General features: G+C 41.4%; 1 protein-coding gene across 1 annotated transcript in view; it reads right to left on the reverse strand.

Annotated features, from left to right (window-relative positions):
• CSMD1 (CUB and Sushi multiple domains 1) overlaps window positions 1-22,973 on the reverse strand; it is a 1,658,099-nt gene that overhangs the window by 741,861 nt on the left and 893,265 nt on the right. Inside the window, exon 6 of the mRNA XM_052661250.1 lies at window positions 19,185-19,297. Coding sequence (XP_052517210.1) covers window positions 19,185-19,297 — 113 coding nt within the window. The remainder of the gene's footprint in view (window positions 1-19,184; window positions 19,298-22,973) is intronic.

The raw sequence follows: 22,973 nt of genomic DNA on the forward strand, positions 1-22,973 counted from the left end.
TAGAATGGGATTGACTATTTTTTTTTCCAATTTTTTAGCAATAACTGATGCAGACATTTTAACTTAGTGGCCATTCAGAGAAGCAGGTAAATAGAAGAACTTTAAGAAGTATACAATGCTAACAGAAGTCTTTAAGCAGAGATGACCTTTTCTCTAAACATTAGAGAAAAAATAATGCCAGAACTCTCTTTCATCTTCAGTATACTTGTAATTAAAATTCTCCTGGACTCTCCTGGTGTCAATGAATGAATCAATTAAATATAAAGGAATTTGAAAAATATAGAACCACCTTTGAACAGAATGAAAATCCAAGGTATTAAGGTATTAATTTCACTGAATTTAAATTCTGCATTATTTTAGTTCTCCACAGTCACTGCTTTTTCAATAACTGCAAATAATAATTTTAATTATTTCAACAGAGCACTTGCTTCACATGCAGGTTGTGAGAATTTTTGTCAATTAAGCAAACTGTAATCCAAGTGGGGTTTTCCAGGAAATGTTTAAACAGGAAGTTTTAAAAAATAAACTTATACTGTCTTGCATATGGGGTCATCATTACCATCTTTCTAAATTCCAGGACTTTTGGACTCTGAGGGAGAGGGAGAGGGTGGGATGATATGGGAGAATGGCATTGAAACAGGTATACTATCATGTAAGAAACGAATCGCCAGTCTATGTTTGATGCAGGATACAGGATACTTGGGGCTGGTGCACGGGGATGATCCAGAGAGATGATATGGGGTGGGAGGTGGGAGGGGGGTTCATGTTTGGGAACTCATGTACACCCGTGGTGGATACATGTCAATGTATGGCAAAACCAATACAGTATTGTAAAGTAAAATAAAGTAAAAATAAAAATTAAAAAAAATAAACATAATTCCAATAAAACTCATCATGTCACTTATTATTAGGTCAGGACTAATGTGTGGGGCGCAAAAGCTGATTTAGCTTCCTTCAGGCCAAGGTCATAATGAGTGGAGCTGCTCACGTGTGACATGGACATTTTATCACCATTGTGGGATCTGGGACATTTGTTGGCCCTTGTCCTGGAGACTAAAGACAAGGACAGAGCTTAGAGTTCCCCTACTGAGCAGCACAGAGGCCTCTTGGGAGCGTACACTCAGGTTTTAATCAGGATATCAAAGGTTGGTCCATAGCAATCTAGAGAATTTTAAAAAGTCCACATTTGTTTACTCTTTCTTCTCTCCTTTTTGCTTAAAATGCTTTTCCTCTTTTAAAAAAAAATATTCTTTTCTTCATTTTCTGTTTTATAGTATAATTCTTTCTCAATCACTGGGAGAGTCATATAATCCCTATCTTTTGTTCAATTCCAAGGGGGGAAAAAAAACCCTACTCATTCAGATTGAAGAATAAATGGTAGTAAAGCATATACTTTGAATTCTTACAGATTTTGGTTTATTAAATTTTTAAACTAAAACTTTAAACCAAGATGTAGGTTTAGTATGAAGATTTCAGAAAGTAGTAATTGGTGTGTCTGCTACATATGATTTATATAGTCTTAAAATATCATATAATTCATATATTCTTTAAAATATCTATTATAGATGCAAAAATCCTTAACAAAATGCTAGCAATCAGAATCCAACAACACATTAAAAAGATCATACATTATGACTAAGTGGGCTTTATCCCAGGGATGCAAGGATTCTTCAATATCCACAAATCAATCAATGCAATACACCACATTAACAAACTGAAAAATAAAAACCATATAATTATCTCAATAGATGCAGAGAAAGCCTTTGACAAAATTCAACATCCATTTATGATAAAAACTCTCCAGAAAGCAGGAATAGAAGGAACATACCTCAACATAATAAAAGCTATATAGGACAAACCCACAGAAAACATTATCCTCAATGGTGAAAAATGGAAAGCATTTCCCCTAAAGTCAGGAACAAGACAAGGGTGCCCACTCTCACCACTACTATTCAACATAGTTTTGCAAGTTTTGGCCACAGCAATCAGAGCAGAAAAAGAAAAGGAATCCAAATTGGAAAAGAAGAAGTAAAACTCTCACTGTTTTTAGATGACATGATCCTCTACATAGAAAACCCTAAAGACTCCACCAGAAAATTACTAGAGCTAATCAATGAATATAGTAAAGTTGCAGGATATAACATCAACACACAGAAATCCCTTGCATTCCTATACACTAATAATGAGAAAATAGAAAGAGAAATTAAGGAAACAATTCCATTCACCATTGCAACGAAAAGAATAAAATACTTAGGAATATATCTACCTAAAGAAACTAAAGACCTGTATATAGAAAATTATAAAACACTGGTGAAAGAAATCAAAGAGGACACTAATAGATGGAGAAATATACTGCGTTCATGGATCGGAAGAATCAGTTTAGTGAAAATGAGTATACTACCCAAAGCAACTTATAGATTCAATGCAATCCCTATCAAGCTACCAACGGTATTTTTCACAGAACTAGAACAAATAATTTCACAATTTGTATGGAAATACAGAAAACCTTGAATAGCCAAAGCAATCTTGAGAAAGAAGAATGGAACTGGAGGAATCAACCTGCCTGACTTCAGGCTCTACTACAAAGCCACAGTCATCAAGACAGTATGGTACTGGCACAAAGACAGAAATATAGATCAATGGAACAAAATAGAAAGCCCAGAGATAAATCCACACACATATGGACACCTTATCTTTGACAAATGAGGCAAGAACATACAATGGGGAAAAGACAATCTCTTTAACAAGTGGTGCTGGGAAAACTGGTCAACCACTTGTAAAAGAATGAAACTAGAACACTTTCTAACACCATACACAAACATAAACTCAAAATGGATTAAAGATCTAAATGTAAGACAAGAAAATATAAAACTCCTATAAAACTCCTAGAGGGAAACATAGGCAAAACACTCTCCAATATAAATCACAACAGGATCCTCTATGACCCACCTCCCAGAATATTGGAAATAAAAGCAAAAATAAATAGGACCTAGTTAAAATTAAAAGCTTCTGCACAACAAAGGAAACTCCAAGAAAAGTGAAAAGACGGCCTTCAGAATGGGAGAAAATAATAGCAAATGAAGCAACTGACAAACAACTAATCTCAAAAATATACAAGCAACTCCTGTAGCTCAATTCCAGAAAAATAAACAGCCCAATCAAAAAATGGGCCAAAGAACTAAATAGACATTTCTCCAAAGAAGACATACAGATGGCTTACAAACACATGAAAAGATGCTCAACATCACTCATTATCAGAGAAATGCAAATCAAAACCACAATGAGGTACCATTTCATGCCAGTCAGAATGGCTGCGATCCAAAAGTCTACAAGCAATAAATGCTGGAGAGGGTGTGGAGAAAAGGGAAGGGAACCCTCTTATACTGTTGGTGGGAATGCAAACTAGTACAGCCACTATGGAGAACAGCATGGAGATTCCTTAAAAAACTGGAAGCAGAACTGCCTTATGACCCAGCAATCCCACTGTGGGGCATACACACCGAGAAAACCAGAATTGAAAGAGACACGTGTACCCCAGTGTTCATCACAGCACTGTTTATAATAGCCAGGACATGGAAGCAACCTAGATGTCCATCAGCAGATGAATGGATGAGAAAGCTATGGTACATATACACAATGGAGTATTACTCAGCCATTAAAAAGAATATATCAGTTCTAATGAGGTAGATGAAACTGGAGCTTATTATACAGAGTGAAGTAAGCCAGAAAGAAAAACACCAATACAGTGTACTAATGCATATATACAGAATTTAGAAAGATGGTAATGATAATCCTGTATGTGAGACAGCAGAAGAGACACAGATGTATAGAACAGTCTTTTGGACTCTATGGGAGAGGGAGAGGGTGGGATGATTTGGGAGAATGGCATTGAATCATGTGTAATATCATATGTGAAATGAATCACCAGTCCAGGTTTGATGCATGATACAGGATGCTCTGGGCTGGTGCACTGGGTTGACCCAGAGGGATGGTATGGGGAAGGCGGTGGGAGGGGGGTTCAGAATGGGGAACACGTGTACACCCGTGGCTGATTCATGTTGATGTATGGCAAAACCAATACAGTATTGTAAAGTAAAATAAATAAACAAATAATAAATAAATAAAAAGAAAAAATAAGAAGTAAAAAAACAGTTAATAAATACAAATTAATGAAAGAAAAAAATAAAAAAATAAAATATCTATTATTATTGGTTGGTAACTATTAAAAAATTATAGCTATCATGTATTAATTTCCTACCAGGTGTTGCCTATTTTTACATAATTACATTTATTTTAAAAAAGAAAGAAATATAAAGGTAGATATTAAAGATAATAATTACCCTTTTCTGGAAGAAATTGGCAAGGTTGATATTTTAAATATTTGACTCCCAATCTTACACCAGAGCTGCCTGGTAAAATAGTGTGGGCCACATATGTGACCACTTATGCAATTTAAAATTTTCTGATAGACACATCAAAAAGTTCCAAAATATTTAAAATGATAAAAAGACATCATCTTTTCAACTTGTAATGTCTTAGCCATTTTTTTTTTCACATTGCCACTGAAATCCAAGGCCTTTAATACTTACAGCTCATCTCTGAAACAGCCACATTTTAACTGCTGAGTGCTCACATGTGGCCAGTGGCTACCTTACTGATCAGCACAAACTTAAAGACTAATTAACAGACCCTGATGCTGGGAAAGACTGAAGGCAAAAGAAGAGGGTGACAGAGGATGAGATGGTTGGATGGCATCACTGATTCAGTGGACACGCATTTGGGCAAATTCCAGAAGGTGGTGAGAGACTGGGAGTCCTTGTGTGCCGCAGTCCATGGGGTCACAAATAGTCTGACACGACTTGGTGACTGAACTACAATACAATTCAAGAACTATGTGACAGGTAGAGAAGCATAAGCAGGAGCTCTCAGAAGTGGGTGGCACACTGAGAAGGATGGTGTGGTTTATGGATGGAGAGGAGGGGGGAGGGTGTCTGCACAATAAAGACACAAGGAGCAGTGGGTGTTGCGATGTTGGGATCTGATGCAATGGTGCAGAGACAAGTGCAGGGAATCTGGATGTAGACTCCATGACATGGAGCAGGGAAGAGGGGTGGAATAATCACAGGGATCGGTACCCAAGGAAGGTGCAAAAGGAAGTAAGGAAGGAGGAGCAAGTGGTTCATGTGTCCCAATCTGAGCATCCGCTCCCAAGGCTCAGGAGGGAGACGCTGCCCCATACAAGGAGCACAGAGCAGGATGAGGGCAAAACATAATCCAGGTTCTTCGTGTGTGGGTTATCAAGAAGTGGGAGAAGTCACATGTGAATGAGACAGGGCTTGGCAGTTCAGAGGTTCTGGACCACAAGGCAGGATGCCAGGGGGTTAGGATGCTCTGTAGGGCATCCTTTCAAGAGGTTTTACAGTGAAAGACGGGAAAGGAGATGGTGTCACAAGAGGGTTTATAAGGTGAGATTGTCTAGTCCAGACTTGCTAGTTAATCACCGTACTATGCACATCTCATGACAGACATGATGCTCTTTTTACCCAGAATCTCAGTAACTAAATGTGATCCAATTTCCATTGGCTCTAGAGTTTGCAGTAGGCAGACTTATTTCTGCATGCCTGTGATATGCATTGTTTGACTTTGGGATTAACTTTTTGTTAAAACCTGAATTATTCAGTGTAAATAGTGCAGATGGATCCCTTCTGGCATGATAAAAATATGTCAATAATAAGGACTGTCTAAGCATCTCATTGGGAAATGGACACTATGCCACATTTCTGTTCTCTGAATGTGTAGGCAAGTTTAGAAAGAACCACATGCCCTACGGTAGTCTGAGTTCCTTGTGGCAATGACACGCTGATTTCTCTGAACCTTTTATCATCCAGCCTCGAAGGTCAGGCCAGCCTAGGTGAACTTCAGGAAGCTCCTGGTGTCCACACACAGCTCTTGGGGTTCCTTATAGCATCAGTCACATTCTGGTCCAAGCATACTTTTCAATCATGATCTTCCACAGATGTCAAATTGAATTAAACTTTGTCCAGGAATGCTTGTTTTTTTTTTTTTTTTTTTTGGTACTTCTCAAATTGTCCTTTCAGTCTGGATTTCCGCCCATTCTTCTCAGCCTCACACTCACTCAAGCATGTCTTTGTCCACTTCACACTTTGTGTCCTCTGCTCCCATCCCCAGCAGAAGTCCTGTCCATCTGTCCATTCGTTGACCTGTCTCTGTATCGAATACCTGTCTGTATCTGCCTTCTGTCTATAAAGTGAGTCTTCTACGGCCCACCGATAACTGGAAGCAATCATCCTAGCTCTGTATTCTCTATGATTAGACAGAATGTTCTACCTGAAGTCTACTTGTAACCTAGGATTTCAAGCAAACATGAAGTTCAAAAATAAATAAATAAAAGCTTGTTTATATGCATGAAGTCTGCCTGGAGAGATTACATTTTCTATGGGGAAACTGACCCAAATATATATTGCAAGCTACCGATTAAATTATAAACTCCTGAAAGTGGAGACAGTGAATTATTAATCACTTTCTCATATCCAATGCTTACAATATGCCTGTGACTATGATTCATATATTCCTAATATATCATGTAATTCATATATTCTTTAAAATATGTATTATTATTGGTTGATACAACATTGAGAAAACTTATAGCTACCATGTATTAGTATTCTACCACTACCTATTTTTATGTGATTATATTTTTAAAAATTAAATAAAGATAAAGGTTGGTGTTAAAATTGATAATTACCTTTCCCTTCAACAAATAAATTGGTAAAGTTGATATTAATATTTTAAATTTGAGCCCATCCTGTCTAATTCCAAGATCAGAGGTAACCATCCCCAAAAAACACAGATTAAAAAATACATGAGAATCACAAAAGCAGAAGTAAACAAGCCTGGTCTTTCCTGTTGTTCCAAAAAGTACTTCAGGCAGGAGATGTATGCTCTTTACTGCAATCTTATATTAAATGTTGCAATGTCTTGCTAATAGTAGGTGGTCAATACATCTCAGGTTAATATATTTAATGGAAATCAACATATGACAGAAGAATTTTGTTCTAGTTAAATTTTAAATCAATGTTATCATTTAATACCAATAGCAATCGATACAGGTCTAAAGTTAACACTGGCATTAAGCAACATAACACATTGTAGAAACTTTGGTCTCCGTGTTTGGAATTGCCTAAAAATTACTCTGAACAGAAAAGATAAATTACTTCAAACAAAGAAAAGAATATTCTCAAAAATGCTTTGAGCAAAAGGCCAAATTCCATACCTTTGTATTGAAAGTTGAATTAACAAATATATTCTGTTATGTTTTAAGTCATTTTAAAGACTAAACATTAAAATAATGAAGATATTAGAGCTTTTAAGACTAGACTGAATTCCCTACAAAAGATATCAATTAAACATATTTATAAATACATAGCATGTTTTGTGCTTTACAATTCTATAGACTATTAACTAAAATAAGAGATAAATATCTCACTTCTTACTATCACGATAGATTTGTTTTTGTGTATTCATTATGATACACTCCAGGGTAATTTCCAATATATGATTTTTTTTATGTAGAAAACCCAAAAAGGAATTAAATCTTGAATTTCAAAATATTAAGCAATAGTCATCACTTTTGACAGAATGTGGTCCACTGGAGATAGGAATGGCAAACCACTTCAGTATTCTTTCCTCGAGAACCCCATGAAACGTATGAAAAGGCAAAAGGATAGGACACTGAAAGATGAACTCCCCAGGTCAGTAGGTGCCCAATATGCTACTGGAGATAGAGGATGAGATGGTTGGATGGCATCACGGACACAACGGACATTGGGTTTAGGTGGACTCTGGGAGCTGGTGATGGACAGAGAGGCCTGGTGTGCTGTGGTTCATGGGGTCGCAAAGAGTCGGACACGACTGAGTGACTGAACTGAGCTGAGTCACCATTTTTAATTTTAGAGCAGTGAAGAGTATCACTGGTGGTGTAAATTGTAAAATTAAATATCAGAGCACTTACAGATAGTTTCCATCATTTTGTTAACTCTGGCTCCAGATGAGAGTAATCTAGAAAGCCTTAAAAAAATACCAATGTTGGTCCTCATCTTAAATCAACAAATCATAATCTCAGAGTGCTTTTTAAAAGCTCTTAAGCGTAGCAGTTTTGTAGCTGGGGCAGGTAATATCTGGGTTAAGGAAGGCAAGAGACACTGGTCTTTATAACCATTTCTAGAAGTAAACCTCTAATTTTGACTTGGTTAAGGTCTTGAACTTGAGTCAATTAGAAAACAGACAAGTGGCAGCCAGGGGTAGGAGCTGGGGGAAACAGGTAGAGGCTGGTGAAAGGAACAAGCTTTCAGTAATCAGATGACCAAGGTTTATGGGCCTAATGTGCACCATGGTGACAACAGGCGAAATTTCCAAAGAGAAGAGAATTCACATGCTCTCACCAAAAATAAAGGGTAAATATGTAAAGTGATGCATGTGTTTATTAACGCAATAGTGAGAATCCTATATCCCTTGTGTATATCAAATTGTCATGTGCACACTTTGAATATGTACAAGTTTATTAGTCAATTATGACTCAATAACGCAGAAAGAAACACCATTAGGAGAGTATAGGTGTTCTTCATGCAAGTCAAAGCATGCTGATGCAATTTGAGGAAACCAGATTCCACAGGTGCCCAGAAATAAGCTTTCGTTCCATGTTGCTTCAAAACCCATTTTCAACCCACATGTGGATCTGAGCTGGATCTCAACACAAGAGTTGAGCCTTGTATTTATCCTCAGAAGTGGCAGTACCATCCTTTCACGAGGGGCGTGAAGCTCTAGATAAAACGAGGCAACCTCTGGGATAACCTCCATGGGCTCATCCTAAAATCTGTGCTACATCAAGCAAAAGAGTCATTGTACAATCTGAGTCATCTGACTGGCGATTAAGAGAACAAATGACATGGCTTGTGCCTTTTCAAGCTTCCCGGCTTCCACACAGCTCTGACTGACCATCCATGTCCCTACAGCTCTGAGCAGCAGCTACCTCGGGTAAGCCGCAACTCCAGCACCTCCCTGCCGTATCAGTATCAGGGCGGGGACAGTGAAGAAACTCCACACGGTGATGACTGCAAGGGTTTCTCAGTGGAAATACTGGCAGCCCCCTGACACGGGCCAAGTACACCATGATGCCTTATCTTTCAAAGCACTGAATCCCTTATGAGAAATGGACATGCACATTTAGCTGAAAAAAAAACCTCTAAACACAGCCTCCAGATTGGACTGATTAAACTGCCAGCTTAGAGAGCAAAAGCGTGAAGAGAGCACAGTTAGGCACCGATAAACCAAAAACCAGAATAATTTCCATCTAACGGCATGTAAATAAAAATTGTGGAAAGACAGTTTACCGGGGGAGTAATATCCACCTGAAGCTTTTATACTCACCAAGCATAAGAACGTTAACATCTACCTGTGTTCATATATTAATGTATTCTAAACAGCCATGACTTACTGAATAACTCTGCTGGTTCCCAATTGCCCAGTGGGAACCACACTTAGGAGTTTAGGGAAAAGGAGGCTTTAGTTTAAGTGCTTTTATGTGGAATGGCCATGATTTACTGTGCATGAATATTTCAAATACAAGTTTTAAACTGATCAATACATGAAGATGCACTGACTTAAATCAAAAGTCTGGAACGGACTCAAAAGTTCATTTACTCCATTAGGCCATCTCCAGGTGAGCCTTCTATTTATTAATTTAACATCTCTAATGCGTAAAACCATGCACTTTCCTTAAGAAATACGTTCTCTTTTTTCAACATTAGTAAGAACCTGTGCCCGATGTCTAGTCGAAGCTGTTATTAACACTACTGAACCTAGGCACACCGTCTTTGTCCTGTCCTGTTCACGATGGGTTTTTACCTTGTGGGCTGTGAATGTCCTGGCACACACTCACACAATCACACCCGCTTCCCCTCTTTTACAAAGATTAAGTGGGTGGATCTAATACGTCATGTACAGTTGGCCCACACGAAGCTATGCAGTGGGGCTGGAATTTGGGCTGGCGGAAGCAGGTGAGGGGTATGTCACTTGGGCCAGGACAAGAGCCCTGCAGGCAGGTGACCCCAGGTGTGTTGCCCCAGCCCATCACCTGAGCTCAGCCACGCAATCCACCCTGTAGACGAGAAAGCACAATTTGCCAGTGCTGTGACATGACCCATATCTCAGGACTGGGGCCCAGGAACCCAGATGAGAGAGAAGACAGGGCCATCTATTCATGTAGAAGACTCCCCATCGCCCTTGGAGGGGACAGGATAATGGTTCACAGAGGGGCTTTCTCTACAGACGAGCTCAAATGATGGGCTCAGATCTTACACCTACCTCCTCACTTTCCAGACATTCCAGAACCTTGCCTTATAAATCAAATAAGCCTGACCAGCCCCTGCAGACCCCACAGGGCCCCACGGGACTGTCCCCTGACCTCTCTCTGCAGTTATTGCCCCGCTGCGTCCTGTGTTCTTCCTCGGTCGCTCCTCCTTTTTCACTGCCCACGTAGCTCTTTTCCTAACCATCACAAGTCACTGGGATCTCGGCTCAGACACTGTTCCCTCCGAAGGGCCTTTCTTGACCGAGACCCTAATGTTTCCCCCACCAGCATGCACTCAACTTGTTTGTTGGATTTCTGTCTCCCTCCCCAGGAGGCCAGCTCCGTGAGAAACGGGGCTTTCCCAGCACAGATGGAGGCGTTGTGGGCACCCAGTGGGCTCTCCACAAGTATCTGATGAGGTGCTAATTAACACAAGCTCCCTCCCACGTGTGTTCCCTGGAGGAAGCGGGTCACAGCCAGGCCACTGCTTACTGAGCCTGGAATCTATTCCGTGTCTCTTGCCCAGCTCTGGTTCGCTGGGCTCTGAAGAGCACAGGCTGCCGCTGCTTGCATCTACCATGATCGCCACTGCACGCGCACGCGTGCACACACCTTCCCCTCTGATGCACATGGTCTCTGTCAAATATACTGATGCTTTAAATGTGGTGGTGGCTGAGCCTTGGGTGATGCGCGTGCTCAAGTCTCTGCGACCCATGGACGGTAGCCCACCAGGCTCCTGCGCCCATGGAATTCTCCAGGCAGGAACACTGGAGTAGGCTGCCATTCTCCTCCAGGGGACCTTCCTGACCCAGGGACTGTACTCATGTTCCCCGCGTCACCCGCGCCGGCATGCGGGTTCTTTACCAGCTGGTTCTTTACCCAGGAGGCCCTTGGCTGAGCCTTGGGATGAAGGGCATCTTATGTCTTTATCTCAGCCACATGTTTTCCTCTTTGTTAAATATGATGACTCAGGGTCAGTCCCTGTTCCTGCGCTCAGTGTCTCAGAGTGTCCCCCCAGCAGCCCTTCTTCCTGAGATGCCCCAGGCTGTCCGTCCCCCAGCCCCCAAGAGCTATCAAAAGGGACCACCCTGCAGCCTTGGCAATAGAGTTGCGTGCACTGCTCTCACATCGTACTCCTCAAACGCTCCGGAGATCCTCCGTTTACCCCTAGTTACAGTTTTTAAGGGTAGCATAAATCTTCCCTTTCCCCTGCATCCCTCACCTCTCTCTCTTTTTCTGTCTCCCCCCTGACCCCAGGACTGATGGGCTGTGTTTGTAGAAGCCCGAACGCCCCTCTGCATTCGATGCTCCTTTACCCAGATCCCTCCCCTCCTCCTTCCTGGATGCCCTGGACACACCCAGGTGGTCCTTCCTCTGGGAAACTGTCTCCAACAGCCCTTCTGCTCCCTCTGACATCAGCAGAGGTGAAAATGGATAAAGCTGTCACTTGCTTATAGTTGTCTTGTAGTGACACTCTTTTCTTTGGGATTTCCTTTTCACAAAAATAAATCGCTGCTCTCCAAAGAAAGATGTTCTGATTGGCAACAAAGCAGGCAGTGCAGCAAGACTATGGAGGAAACAGAGTTGAGAGGATGACAATGAACAGAGAACACAGAGGGTTCTGCTGATGGCCTGATGCTGCCATGTATTTACAGGCTGTGTAATGTGGCGACCGCTTACTGTCCCCTTCTCTGCTGTGTGGTGGGAGCCCCTTCCTAACGTTGACCTTTGACAGCATCATGACATTGAGTTGGGGAACTCTAGGTATTTTCGCCTGCACCTATTTGTAAGAAAATTCTATAGAAATTCACATTTTGGAGGAAGGGGATTATCCTGACCCTTTTAAAATTGAAATGTAAACAAGCAAAAAGCATGGTGCTCTTCTTTAGCAATAAGTCCTTGGACTGCAAGGAAGTCCAACCAGTCCATCCCAAAGGAAATCAGCCCTGAACATTCACTGGAAGGACTGATGCTGAGGCTGCAGCTCCCATACTGTGGCCACCTGATATGAAGAACTGACTCCTTAGAAAAGACCCTGATGCTGGGAAAGATTGAAGGCAGGAGGAGAAGAGGGCAACAGAGGATGACAGGGTTGGATTGGATGGCATCACTGACTCAATGGACATGGTTTTGAGCAAATCCGGGAGACAGCACAGGACAGAGAAGCCTGGCATGCTGCAGTCCACGTGGTCACAAAGAGTCAGACATGACAGAGTGACTGAACATCAATAACAACCACTGTAAACCATGAATTTGCAGATCCCCATATGTCAGGTAAATGGACCGTGCAGGGTGCATGTGTCTGTGTCTGGGTCCATTCACTCCTCAGTATGTCTGTGAGATTCCACATGTTGTTACTTGTAGAAGAAGTTTGTCCTTTTTCATTTTTATTTAGTGTCCCGCTGGATGAATGCCCCCTTTCTTCATACGCTCTACTGTGGCTGGACATTTAGCTTTAATGCAGTGTCTGACAATCACGGGTGAATCTTCAGTGCATGTGCTCTGTCCTTTTGCACACCTGTGCTCATTTCTGGTGGGCATGTACCCAGAGTGGAATTGCCAGGTCTAGAGAAGACAGGGGTCCAATTTTACCTTGAAACAGCTGTCCAGAGGGTCTTTGCCTGTCCAAATTACTGCCAACAATATAAGGCAACAGTCGGTCTGTTCTATAAGTTTTAAAATATCCCTAAAATGCTGAAGAACAAACTGCTTGTTTTAGTTAATTTGATGAGGAAGACGCTAAGCTTGAGGAAAGTTACTGATGGGTGATGAATGCTCTGACATCTCAGTGCTGTTTACAAAGCGCTCATCACGCTTTCTTTTCATTTTATTTGCTACTCATGATGATCTGGGGAGGCAGATATTATTATTCTCATTTTGTAGACTAAGATAGTGAGATACACAAGGCAGAAAGGATATTGGCTAATAAAAAGTACTTAATGAAAAAGGAGAGGACAAGAGTCAGCAGCTGGAAACACAGAGATGGGCATCTTTTGTGAATTATTGAAAGTCCTAGAGTTGCGGGAATCTCTGGTTCTGAGAGAAGTTAAAGTATATATTTAAGGAAAGTGGTATGTATTTCTGATTTTAGTGAATTTATATTTATTAAAAACTCTTTTTTCCTTTTTGAGGTTTTAAGAATTGCATGGTTTCCCTGGTGGCTCATTGGTACACAATATGCCTAACAGTGCAGGAGACCCAGATTTGATCCCTGGGTTGGGAAGATCCCCTGGAGAAGGAAATGACAACCCACTCCAGTATTCTTGCCTGGAGAATCCCATGGACAGAGGAGCCTGGGGGGCTACAGTCCATGGGATTGCAAAGAATCCGACACGAATTAGCTACTAAACAGCAAGAATTACTTAGGGGTTATAAGATAAGATTTCATTCGTTTATTTTTATTGAAAGGGAGGGGGGTTCAGGATTGGGAACTCATGTACACCCGTGGCTGATTCATGTCAATGTATGGCAAAATCAATACAGTATTGTAAAGAAAATAAAGTAAAAAACAAAAAACAAACAAAAAAAAACCCCAGGAAACTTGAAAGCGCCTCTCAGTGGAAGGGTGCACAGTGCCCAAGGCCACAGAAGTGAGCCGGAGCGCCACCTAGGGGTTCCTCACGCTTCTGCAGACCAGTGGTCCAGAAACCCCGGGAAGAGGAAGCGCTCTTGGTTTCCTTAATTTCTTCAACACATATGACAACTGAGCCCCTTCCAGGTTCTAGTTTATGGTCCTTACTGTTTACTGTCCTAGACAGAGACACAAATACAAAGGGCCTCGGGATTCAGGCCCTTGACCTCGGAGGCAGAGCCTCTGGGACTGGATGTATTTCAGGTTACAGCGAAGGGGAGCCCTGCACAGTGAAGGGAGAATGCGTGATTTCTACCTGAATTTTAATTAATCTCTAAAGGTGAAGCTTCCAATTTTCCAAAACATGTTTTGTTCATTTATTTCTGGCTGTGCCATTGTTGCTGCTGCGCAGGCTTTCTCTAGTCGCGGGTGGGTGAGGGCTGCTGTGCAGGTGCGGGTGTGGGTTTCTCATCGCGGTGGCTTCTTTTGCCGTGGAACACACAGCCTAGGGCACACGGGCTCTGGAACACAGGCTCAGTATTTGTGGCCTCCAGACTTAGTTGCTCCAAAGCATGCGGGATCTTCCCCAGTGAGGAATCAGGCCCACGTCTTCTGCGTCGGGAGACTCTTTACCACCAAGCCACCAGGGAAGCCCCCAAACATGTGTTTAACAACAGAAAGGTCTTCATTTTATACAAAGTTCTTCATTTTTAATAAAGAGGAAAACCCAAGAGTTGTATAGAATGAAATAAAATAAAAAGAATGCCAGTTATTTGTGTCAATGCAAAATTTAAATCCAGTTAGGTTTTCCCTTGATTTAAAAGATAGAGTATTCTCTGTATAAACTGGAACTTTATTAAAATACTTTCTGCATGATTGATCAATTACAGAAATCAATGGGAATTTCATTTTGTGAAAACTGTATTTTTACAAATAGTCAGATAAATGTACGTAAAACTGGAGCTTGACACATATATAGCTACTTCATACTGGAGAGGCACTTATGGTGCAAGGTTAATATATCTTTTAAAAAAATTCATCTTTTAGACATCAGAAATGTCTACATGATGGATTGTGCTAAGAAGGCACTTATTTAATTATAATTAATGATGGAGGCAACATATAAAGAATGGGCTCAATTTTCAGTTGATTTAAAGAATAGCATGTCCTACATAAATCTGTCATTCTGTGAGGGCCCATAAGAGACACGTGATACTGCAAATCTATCAAGTAGCTCTTATTGAATTTGCCACATTTTCTTGCTCATAATGCTATTTTAAAGGTGAATATATTTAGCAACTACAGAGTGGTTTTACCTGTCAATCAACCTTACTTCTACTTCTGGCATAACTTGATGGCATGATCGAAGAGAGAAAAGCCAAAGAATCAAGTGCAGGGTTCAGAGAAAGGAGGACACAGGGATGAAAGGTAGAAACATCAAGGAACACAAGAAAGACCGTGCTACGCTGGTGGATGGCTGTTTATCTGACCAAGAAAAGCCCCAAGTTAAAAGGAATGGATTCTTTGTTTTTAGAAGTTGTAAAAATCTCTGCAGGCTTCATTCTCCCATCAGAGGGGCAGATTCGATGACAGAGATGCCAGCAGGGGGCCACGTTGGCAGCTTAGGAACACAAAGAGTTTTCACAGGAATCTCACACAATCTGCTGTCTCATTCACTCTGCGTAACACTGATGGAAATTTTATAGTCATGAGTAACTGCAAATGATAAATGTGACTACAATAATGTTGAAAGCACTGAGCACAGAAATGTGTTTTCTCATGTTCCCCTTCTCCACCAAATACCCCAAGATTCAGATTCTTTGAGAGAATATTTACATAGATTTTAAACTAGCTTTCACTAGACACTGTTTTCACTATTATTGTTGTTCTTGCTGGTTTTCTAGATTGCTCTTCTACTTTGTTTTCTTCTTAGCAAGTATGGAGGTAATAACAACAGCATTTTTTTTTTCTCCTTGAATTTGTTTAGTTGAAATATAGTACAGTATAAATTGGGGCTTCCTGCTGTTCAGTCTAGGTAGAAAAGAAAAAGGAAAATTTACAAGAACAGTATACCTTCCTCTAAGACAGGAAGTATCTGTCCTCAGAGTGAAAATACTGAGGCCTCCTTGCAGCGTCCAGGCAGCCCTGTGTCCAGCGGGGCTGTCAGCAGGGCGGCCAGGGGCTCCCAGAGGCCCGCCCAGGCCGGTGCTCTGTGTCCTGCCTTCTGCTGCCCGCAGGCTAGTTCTGGGGTTGGCAGGAAGGTCCACCTGTGGCCTATGTTCACAAGTGACAGTTCTGCCCCCAGGAGCCAGAAAATCACACATGATGCCTTCCTGCCTGGCATTCACCAGGCTCCTTCTCAGCGTCCTCAGTTCCTGTTTTGGAACATTTCTTACTATCATCCTGGTCCTCTCTGTTTTGTAACCTTTGCTTTCAAAAGGATGACATCCAGTGCTGAATCTGACTGTCCATGGATGGTCAGCTGAGATCTGACCTTAGTCGTGATGTCATGACCCTTCCTGTGATATAAGGCCCGCAGCCAGTGAAGAAAGGGCAGCCCCTGCCACCCTTTATTCCTGGACGTGAGCTTCAGCATTAGCCTGAAGAGGTTTTCTTACACATCACTGCTGAGCCATGTTTACCCCTCCTTGTATTCTCACATCTTTTCAACTCTTTGGTTTTATGCACAAATTTTTCTAATCATCACTTTTATATATACAAATATATTTTCATATGGGCTTCCCAGGTGGCAGGTAAAGAACCTGCCTGCCGATGCAGGAGACATAACAGATATGGGTTTGATCCCTGGGTCGGGAAGATCCCCTGGAGGAGGGCATGGCAACCCACTCCAGTATCCTTGCTTGGAGAATCTCATGGGCAGAGGAGCCTGGCCAGTTACATACAAATTTTTCTAATCATCACTTTTATATATATACAAATATATATGAACATATTATACGTGGTATACATACAAAACCAGTGGCTGACATGTGGTGTTGCAATATTGCAATTACTTCTTGTATCTACCAATTTGGGGCATCTTCAAACTTAATATTCTATTTTTCATCTTTCAGTCACTGGTCCAGGTGCCAGATTCAATGATCAGGTTGAGAGGATGACACCTGGAAATGTTTCTGTATTTCCATATGCATCAACTAAGTAAGACTTTTGGAGAAGATCGGTCACCAGTTTAGCAATAACTGTATTTATTTAGCACCAACTGATCAGTCAATTGTGATTCTAAATAGTGCTCTATGGGGGTCTTAAATCAGAGACAGATGTATCTGTTGATGGGAGATCATATGGAGAAAACTCAGAATTTCCTCCAAAACTGAGTGGGGTATTCCTCAGCTCCCCCCATTATATCCCCATGAGACCCCAGCTCCCATTGGCCTGCGCTTTCCAGGCCTGCTCTCCTATAACTGTGGTTAGAATACATGCCCTTGGAAAATCAAGGCACATCGAGGCCGGTCTGAGAGGAAAAACAGCGGCCTTGCCTGGGTCCTGGGATTAGTGAAAACAAATTGGTGTGAATCTCCTCAAGTTCAAGGCAGTATATTTGCAGTCTGAGAAGTTTCTGGCAGCATCAGAAGAAACTGAGAGATGGACAATGCTCCTTATAGATAAAATGCATTTAGGCGAGACAAAATTGTCCCTGGCCTCCAAGACAGGTGCGTGCTGTGAGGGTCCATGTGCCTGTGGACCAGTGGCAGGTAAAACCTACCACAGGCACCCTCCTCAGCATCATCTGTATTTAAAACCCTGAACATCACTCTTAGTTTTTTTTTTTTTACTTCTTGCCCAAAAGGACACAGTAAGGGCATTATGGATTTCAAAATGTGTTTCAAAACAAACGCAACATTGTGAATCAACTATACTCCAATAAAATTTATAAAAAGAAAATAAATGTGTTTCAGATAGGTGGCATTCAGACTCACCGGCTGGAACATTACTAAAACCTCGCTCAATGGCGTCTATGACTTTATGTTCTATCCTTCATAGACAGAGTTGTTTGCACACTGTCCTTGTGATCTGCGAGTTTCTGGAGCATGGGGGTTTTGTCATTTCCTCATTTTAGGGTTCCAGCTTGCGTGTGCCAAATGTTCAGGGAATTCTGCCTTCATTGAACTGGCCACAGTTTGGGGAAAGCTGGAGAAGTTTGAGAAAGCATCTAGCTTTCTGACAGAGCCATCCTAGTTTGCTTTATTTTCAGATGCATATGTAACAGTTTCTATTGCCTTTTTCATAGTATTGATAACAATTATTGACTATTGGAAATGTGTAGGAAATGATAACATGCTATCCAGGTGAGATTTTTTTTTTTTTTTTGGTATCTAGAATTAGATACAAAAAGATTTAAAATCAATCCAATATACTATTGATGGCAAGCTCTTTGTTTCACCCAACTACAAACAATCTGGTGTTTTTATTTTGCAGTCCCCTGGGCTTCCTTGGTAGCTCAGCTGGTAAAGAATCCACCTGCAAAGCAGGAGACCCCGGTTCAATTCTTGGGTTGGGAAGATCCCCTGGAGAAGGGATAGGCTACCCACTCCAGTATTCCTGAGCTTCCGTGGTGGCTCAGACAGTAAAGAATCTGCCTGTAATGCAAGAGACTTGGGTTCAGTCCCTGGGTGGGCAAGATCCCCCGGAGGAGGGCACAGCAACCCACTCCAGTATTCTTGCCTGGAGACTCCCCATGGACAGAGGATCCTGGCAGGCTATGGTACAGGGGTCGCAAAGAGTCACACACAACTAAACACTTAAGCACGACACTGGACAGCTGTGTGTAAATCACTAATCATTCGGTAGCTGCATTTGTGGAGTGTGCATACATCTTAGGACTAAAAGTGATAAGATGATGCATTTATGCACTTTCATACAACCCATATGCTACATCCCTCTTAGTAAGCAGATAAAGAAAATAATCAGAAACTCTTACTTACTGGGTGGGTGCATAGTGATTGAAATGAGTGCTATTATATGTTCATTGACTTACTGGTTGAAACTTAGCAATAATTCCAGCAAAACCATAAAATATACAGCATACTGTCACCACAGTAAACCTTTACTAAGAAGTTGCTAATTGTTCCAAAGTAAACGGTTCATATGAGAGATAGAAGCCATTTTCATTCAAGTTTATAACTCTTGTTTCATCTTCAGCAAGAGAGTCCTAAAATTTCAGCATTGCCAGAGGACCAGAGTATCTGCCGCTATTTTTTGTCATATAAGACGAAGCCTTCTTACCTTGAAACTGAGCGTTAAATCCTTTCCGTCGGTGGTTGCTGTCAGATGTGAAATGGAGGCGCAACCAGTTCTTGCTGCTGATGACAGGAGAAGGGAGGTTCATGCCGGTCAGCCTATAAGAGAGAATGAAAACAGCTCCCTTGTAAACCAGCCTCACAAATGCCCCATCTCAAACCCGCCTTCACAAGTGAGCGCCAGCCGTCTGCATGCTGAGTTGCCTGAAACAGACATATTTGTTAGCTGCGCTCCACCCTGAAGCACTGCAGGTGATTTCACCTGTGCCTTCAAACGCCACATTCATCCTTGATAGAATGAAGGCTTTCACCAGTATTGGACATTTTGATTCTTCTTCATTAAGGATGGCTAAGTGAGCTGACATTCTTTTGAGCTCTTATTTCTTCTTATCAGGACCAGGATCATAATGAATTACCAAAGGAACAGAAATACGTAAATGATGCAATTCTGCCCTTCAGTATTTGATCACTTGCCCATTCTGTTTCACCTGAAGTGACTCAAACAACTGATAACATCCAGTGTCACCAGGGTCCATCTGCAGAGTCACAACCCGGGCCCTTCCTTCTGAAGTGGAGAAGAAGGGTGTTTATGAAATCAATGACAAGAACTGTCAGAAAGGTTCAAAATGCCTCGTGTGTGTATCAGTTAGTATATTAGACAAAATTAAATGTTTCAAAAGTAAGACACACTCAGTCTCTGGTTAAGCTGTTTAAAATAGCCAGTCCACTTCCAAGGTGGACTCTGGCTGTCAGAAAAAACGAGTAATTTATTTCCAACTGTTGACAACTTTGTGCCATTATGGAGTAAAGGATGTTTCAGGCTGGTTAGAAATGATGTCACATGTTCCACTCTGGCCCGTGGCCTGACCACCACTGGACTGGGTGCTTCAGATGTATGGATGGATGTGTGTTGCCTCCACTTGTACTGACTGAGACATTATATCCTTGGGTTATCCTTTCTGAACCCCAGTTTTCCAGTCTGTAAACTGGACTTGAAAAGACCTATATTAAGGTTTTTAAAGAGACAATACAGATGCCGTGTAAATGTTCCCAAAGCATTTTGATGTTACTTGCATGCGGTTATGTATCACAGAGTTACTTTGCCTCTCAGCTGCAAATCTATTTTCAAAGTGATGCTTATTCATGCAGATGATATGTCAGAGGTGAACAAACTGCCTCGCAGCTGAAGTTGGCAGGGCCCTTTTGGGGCTGGAGCGCCCACCGCTGCCCGCTTGAGCTGGAAACCATATTCTATTCCCAGAATTTCAGGCTGGCTATGTAGAGCATATCCCTGCTAGCTCTGCTACCTTGAGGAAAAGCTGTGTCCAGTGAAATATACAGGTGAGCTTTTTGATGTCAGGGTACTCTATTTCAGCTCTCAGGCTTACAAACCCACAGCATCCATTCAAAGTGAAAAGCCAAACCTTGACTGGAACCAACTGCAACAGTGTTTATGTCGCTATTTGAAATAATCTCCTGTAAGAGGTAATTCACTACTCAGATCTGCCTCTTTGCTAGGATTTGTGTGGTACTGACTAGTGATGTTGGATATGACCCATTCCAGGGGACATTTAATCATTGGAATATTTTGTTTGAAGGCTCCCTCCCTCACTTTTTTTTTTCCTGGTCAGACTACATTACAGATTTTATTTGAAACAGGTCACCTACCTCTTTGCCTATTAGTGACAATGCCTAAGAGAAGTGAATTCTGGATTCAGAAACCCACATCCATCCCACTCACCTACATCTACTCACTGAAATTCTTATAACGGAAATCCACATTTGTTGTGCTGTTGCTTAAAAAATATTGCTTATTCTTCATTAGATTCTCTTTGAGTGGAATTCTGATCTCAAAAGCTAGGTTGAATTACCCATTAGTTGCATGTCAACATTAACAATGCCATAAACAAATCCCATTGTCACCCCCATATCTTGCAAATATTTACCCATAGAAATGTCAGTTTTGAGTTAATGGACAAACTTCGACAAGAAAGGGTCAGGCAGAAATATTTTAGGGTTTATGAGTCATAATGCCTCTGTTGCAACTGTTCACCTCTGCCCTTGAAGGACCAAAGCTACCCCCATGTCTCAACCACCTTACTTACAGACACGACATTTAAGTTTCATGTGATTTTTCTCCAAAGAAAATAATATTCATTTAATTTTTTTTTAAGCCACTTAACAATGCAACAATCATTCTCAGCTTATGGGCCAGATTTGATTCCTGCTTTATTATGTATGAGCCAGTTTGTAAAATACGAAGCAGGAAGATAGTTACATGATATCTATCAAACCAGTGTATGCATTCACAAATGCATAAATCCTGTGCAGACTTCTTTTATGCAGAATCAAAGGTGAGGATTTAGTAACAATTATATCATTTGTTCTCTGTGGTTGGAGCTAAACCATGATGATGTGATGGTGTCACAGGTTACCCTGGGCGATACGGCGGCCCAATGTAATCAGAAATATCTGTAAGTGTGGAAGATGGAGACAGAATGAGTGAGTTTGAGAGAGATGCGTCTGAGAAACTGGGTCAGAGCCAGGTGTGTGAGAACTCCACGGGTGGTCATTGATGAGGAAAGGGTCCTGGACCAAGGCAGGAGGGTGACCCCCTAAAGGATGGAAAAGGCAAGCAAGTGCATCCTCCCCGAGAGCCTCCAGGTGGGACACAGCGCTTGACACTTTGATTTCATTCCAGCAAAAGCTGTATAAGACCTGTGACGTGCAGAACCATAAGGTAAAACATTTGTCTTGTTTTTAGGCATCAAGTCTGTGTTAATTTGTTACAGTGGTAATGGGAAAGAACTACAACCTTTTAATGTGTGTGCCCTACTTTTCAGTCTGAAGCAGTCCTGAAAGAAAGGATATAGAGGAGGACGTGTCGTCCCTCTATGCCTGTTAATAACCTTTGAGAACCAGTGCTGCTTAAACCCTGCCAGTAATTATCAGTGACTGTACATCTGTTTTTGTTGCGGTGAGATCTCCTGCAAATCCCCTACAATTCTTAGCTGTATTTCTGTTAAATCTGCTGGAATTGGTTTTCTAACAAATCAGTAGTTTGGGAAGTGAGACATAAATTATGGGTTGATAGTGAACTTGATGTGGTTAGTACAAGATACAACAGACCCACTTTATAGGGAAAAGAGGAAATGATTGCATTAAAAGGTCTTTATCTGTTAGCTTACACTATACTAACAGCTTTATTTTGAACCTATAGAAACAAAGGACCTGGTAAAATCAAGTGGATCAAAGATGTCTGGACTTAAAAAGGATAACGGTGAGGGGGAAAAGAACACCCCAATGCAATCAGCCAGGGAATGGTGTTCCCTGGTAAATGTGTTCCATTTCTGCAGCACCTCAAACCAGGTCAGAAACCTCATGAAGCCCAACAGTGAGGACACTGAGCAGTCCCTACAGATACGGCTAACGGAATCGGTAGTTCTAAAAATTCTATTCAAGAAGGCCAAATTAAGCAATTTAATCCATTGTTAAATTCATTTCTTTCAAGGTTTTGCTTCTGCCAACAGTAAAAATAAATGAACAAAGGGCTCCTGGGATCCTTAAAGTTACGATGACTGTCTTTGAGCCAAAATAGAACTGTCCAGGCAGTTCCATTTTCTCCAAATAGCTTTACCATAAATTCTGGGGTTCTATTTATAATATATCCATCACATCTCTCTTTCCACTTAACCTCCATCAGCTCCTCTTTCCCTGTCCGCATGGTAAAAGGGCAAGCACACTGTTCTCAAACATCGCACCCCGCATCTGTGAC

The sequence above is a fragment of the Budorcas taxicolor genome, chromosome 24, assembly GCF_023091745.1.
Source record: "Budorcas taxicolor isolate Tak-1 chromosome 24, Takin1.1, whole genome shotgun sequence".
NCBI lineage: Eukaryota > Metazoa > Chordata > Mammalia > Artiodactyla > Bovidae > Budorcas > Budorcas taxicolor.